Source organism: Pyrus communis, chromosome 11 (genome assembly GCF_963583255.1).
Source record: "Pyrus communis chromosome 11, drPyrComm1.1, whole genome shotgun sequence".
NCBI classification, from domain to species: domain Eukaryota; kingdom Viridiplantae; phylum Streptophyta; class Magnoliopsida; order Rosales; family Rosaceae; genus Pyrus; species Pyrus communis.
In genome coordinates this window covers 18,419,072-18,423,243 of record NC_084813.1, presented here as the reverse complement: position 1 = coordinate 18,423,243, position 4,172 = coordinate 18,419,072, and the positions used below count along the sequence as shown (strand labels likewise).

The following is a 4,172-nucleotide window of genomic DNA, read 5'->3' as shown; positions in this document are numbered from 1 at the left end:
CAAATGCCACGTGTCACTCTTCCATTGATGCATCCACCGTTACCTGACTTTTAATGATGTCCACTTGTTTAAATACTCGCGATTTATGCAGATTTTTTTGTACTCCATTACTACCGTCGAATAACTAGTAAAATTAACATCTTGTAAAAGGTCCATAATACCCTCACTCCCATGCTCGCAGATTTGACGTTGGGTTGCGTAATTAACACTAAGATGCAAAGGGTAAAGGGTCCCGAAATATCATCAAATCTCAGCTGCCAGTCCCAAACACTCCACTGTCAACCTCTGCAACTCTCAAAATTTCTTGTTACATGGCGTCCACTTCAATGGCAGCGAGCGGAGTGCTCACGTCGCGATCGTCGGTGTTGCCGAACTCGAAGCAAACCCAGAACATCAGCCGCCTCTCCTTCAGCGGCTCTCATCTCTCCGGGACCAAAATCCCCGCCCCCAGCACCTGTATGAGGAAGTGCCCCACTCACAGAGTCCCGCCGCTGGCTGTCTCTCCGAAGGCTGTTTCCGATTCCAAGAACTCCCAGACGTGTCTTGATCCCGATGCGAGCCGGGTAAGTGATTCATTTCTCTCCCTCTCTGTCGCATTTGGTGTTTTTGTTTCTATGCATTCGCATAATGTGTTCTTGTTTGGATTGAAATTTTGGGAATTTTATTTGTGTTAATGTGTAGAGTGTGTTGGGGATTATCCTGGGTGGGGGAGCTGGGACGAGGCTTTACCCATTGACCAAGAAGCGTGCGAAGCCTGCTGTTCCATTGGGAGCAAACTACAGGCTGATCGATATCCCAGTCAGTAATTGCCTCAACAGCAACGTGTCCAAGATCTATGTGCTGACCCAGTTCAATTCCGCTTCGCTCAATCGCCATCTTTCTCGTGCTTATGCTACTAATATGGGTGGCTACAAAAATGAAGGCTTTGTTGAGGTTCTTGCTGCCCAGCAGAGCCCTGAGAATCCCAATTGGTTTCAGGTGATTAAAAATCTTGTTTCAAATGTGGGGTTGTGTTGGAAATCGGGTTTTGATTGGTTTTTGAGCTTGGATTTTTTGTTTTTATTGGTTTTTGAGTTGGGATATTTGGTTTTGGTGCTTTACAGGGTACTGCGGATGCCGTGAGACAGTACTTGTGGTTGTTTGAGGAGCACAATGTGTTGGAATTTTTGGTTCTTGCTGGGGATCATTTGTATAGGATGGACTATGAGAGGTTTATTCAGGCGCATAGAGAAACTGATGCAGACATCACTGTGGCTGCTCTGCCCATGGATGAGAAGCGTGCTACCGCCTTTGGTTTGATGAAGATTGATGAAGAGGGAAGGATTATTGAGTTTGCTGAGAAACCAAAAGGGGAGCAACTCAAAGCTATGAAGGTGAACGATCCACTTGCAGATTGTTTTTCATTATTTAGTGCATTACGTATGCGTTTCATTTTGAACTTCAAACACTTGTGGGTTTAGGTGTGTGATTGATTATTGATGCAAAATGTTGTTTGTTATATAGGTTGATACAACTATCCTGGGTCTTGATGATGAGAGAGCTAAAGAGATGCCTTATATTGCCAGCATGGGTATATATGTTGTGAGCAAAAATGTCATGTTAGATCTACTTCGAGACAAGTTTCCTGGTGCAAATGATTTCGGGAGTGAAGTTATTCCAGGCGCAACTTCCATTGGTTTGAGAGTAAGTTTTCATTCATATATTTTGTTCTGTAATTTCTACGAAAGATCAATCAAAAGAGGTGGAAAAGATTGGAATAGTTGTTGGTATTACATAATTGCAAATATCTTTCATTCGAAACTGAACAAATCCCTTTGTACTGAAAAAGATAGTATCCTAAATTGATTTTACATGGTCTGCTAAATATTTCCCAGTTCCACACTTTCTGTCCCCTGCTACCCTTCATCCAGATATTCAGCCCCCGGAATACTAATTATTAATGCCTACAGGTTCAAGCTTATTTGTATGATGGCTACTGGGAAGATATTGGTACCATTGAGGCTTTCTACAATGCAAACTTGGGGATAACAAAAAAACCAGTTCCAGATTTCAGGTACCTTTTATTCTATAACTTGTTTGTATTCCTGTTTTGTTTGGCCAATTCATATGTTATGCTCTCAGTTTGATCTGGATTTAGTATTCCGGCCTAATTTTGAACTTTATACTGTAGCTTTTATGATCGTTCATCCCCTATCTACACCCAACCTCGGTATTTACCTCCATCAAAAATGCTTGATGCTGATGTCACAGATAGTGTTATTGGCGAGGGATGTGTAATAAAGGTAAGTTCTTTGTAGAAACATTCAGCATTTTGCTAAATTGTTTCATTATGATGCCACATCATAGTCCCGTGTTCTCTTCAATTTCAGAAAAACTTGCATCTATGTGCTATCGTTGCAAGAAACGGGGATCAGTATAACCTATTTCAGTCCTGCTCTTTAACCCAATCCTATCTTTTACATAAACACAGAACTGTAAAATTCACCATTCAGTCGTTGGACTTCGGTCTTGCATAGCAGCGGGTGCTGTCATTGAAGACACATTACTGATGGGAGCTGACTACTATGAGGTAAAACCTGCTGTAGATTTAGCACTTGCTGCTTTTTATTTTAAGTCAAGACATGACCGTATAAACATTTTTTGTTTGTTTATAGAGATGAATGGACTTTCCTTAGAAATACTGTCATTGTTCATTTGACCTCTCTATGGGTTGGATAGATTATACTGATGCAATTGTTGTGATTGTCCCAGACTGATGCTGACAGGAGGTTCCTTTCTGCGAAGGGCAGCGTTCCAATTGGTATTGGCAAGAATTCCCACATTAGGAGAGCAATAATTGATAAGAATGCGCGAATTGGAGAGAATGTTAAGGTAAGCATAGTATCATCTTAATCTGATTTTTTTCAGTTTTTTATTAATTTTAGGTCTAAATTTTATGGACAGCCAATTTGAAACTTCTTAAATGGATACAGAAAACCGCCTCCTATATGTACTACCTATTTCCCGCTTACATTCGATGCAATGTCTGGTTCGACATACATTCAAATTAGAACTTTATTCTTCTTAGCTGATCACTCAAAACATTTTACATTTTATCTTTATGAAACTGACCATCGACGAGTATGAACTGCAGATTATCAATAGCGACAATGTGCAAGAAGCAGCAAGAGAAACAGACGGATATTTCATAAAGAGCGGGATTGTCACAGTGATCAAGGATGCCTTGATTCCTAGTGGAACAGTAATCTAGCCGCCTCCTTATTTTCCACTCGTTTAATGCCAAGAGCGAAGGTTCTTTTGAGTTACTGGGCTGAGATGCAGCTCTAGCAACTTAGCAAGTACTTTGAGCCGCTCTGTCTACTGTTCATGTAATGTACATTTCACGGTACTACGATGTAGTTAATGAGGAAGAGACGAATTTGCTCTGTAGATGCTCAACTTCTATCTCAAATAAAGTTTTTTTGCCAATTGTTCACTTCACATCTTACCATGTTCACAGAGTCGATATCTGAAACGTTAACATGCTTCAAGATTATGACATTGATACATCCCTTTCACAAAATTACACAAGCAGCCCTGAAAATTTGTGGACCCTAGGCAAGCCTTCGAAGTGGGGCATTAGAGTTCTCTGATCTTTGATCCTCTGTACGTTGATATATATTAAAAAAATTAACTAAGTACATGAAAAAAAATCTATTTCTACATTAAATATTATTAAAAATTAATATAAAAAAAATAACGTTACTTTAATATTACACATTTGCATTATTAGACGCAAATGTGCTAATTAAGTTTACATAATCTAATTTTTCAACCAATTCTTTTTCATTTCCCTATGATTTTATTTTTTGATATTTTTATTGAGTTTCAATTTTAAGAAATTATATATAAATTAAGGGCCTCCAAAGTGGAGGTCCTAAGCGGGTGCCTACTTCGGCTATCCTCACGGCCCACCTTGTACACAAGAAGTGAAAAGGTGCTAATGTGATGTACAAAAGGAAATCCTTGATGGCTGAAGCTCCTTGGTTGACAAGAATAAGGGATAGTTTTCTCGAACCTCAATCTTGTAGAATCTACTTCTGTTTAATGGAAGAAATAATTGGTTATGCACTTATCCGTGCCTCTACCACTGTTGTTGAGTTGTACCATTTGGACTAATTTTATTCCACTTA

General features: G+C 39.5%; 1 protein-coding gene across 1 annotated transcript; it reads left to right on the top strand.

Moving 5' to 3' along the window:
• The first annotated feature begins 214 nt into the window (after positions 1 to 214).
• LOC137707720 (glucose-1-phosphate adenylyltransferase small subunit, chloroplastic/amyloplastic-like) lies at positions 215 to 3,480 on the top strand. The gene is made up of 9 exons (XM_068446623.1): positions 215 to 563; positions 682 to 978; positions 1,104 to 1,373; positions 1,504 to 1,683; positions 1,950 to 2,053; positions 2,171 to 2,282; positions 2,471 to 2,569; positions 2,752 to 2,871; positions 3,134 to 3,480. The coding sequence occupies exons 1-9, from the start codon at positions 312 to 314 to the stop codon at positions 3,248 to 3,250; spliced, it is 1,551 nt and encodes a 516-aa protein (XP_068302724.1). The 5' UTR covers positions 215 to 311; the 3' UTR covers positions 3,251 to 3,480.
• Positions 3,481 to 4,172: the final 692 nt, after the last annotated feature.

What these genes read in the sequence shown, in the direction of transcription:
- LOC137707720 (XM_068446623.1), top strand. Translation starts at nt 312, where the DNA reads ATGGCGTCCACTTCAATGGCAGCGAGCGGAGTGCTCACGTCGCGATCG. An exon ending in CAACTTCCATTGGTTTGAGA is followed by an intron (nt 1,684 to 1,949) that starts GTAAGTTTTCAT and finishes TAATGCCTACAG; the next exon opens with GTTCAAGCTTATTTGTATGA. An exon ending in AAACCAGTTCCAGATTTCAG is followed by an intron (nt 2,054 to 2,170) that starts GTACCTTTTATT and finishes TTTATACTGTAG; the next exon opens with CTTTTATGATCGTTCATCCC.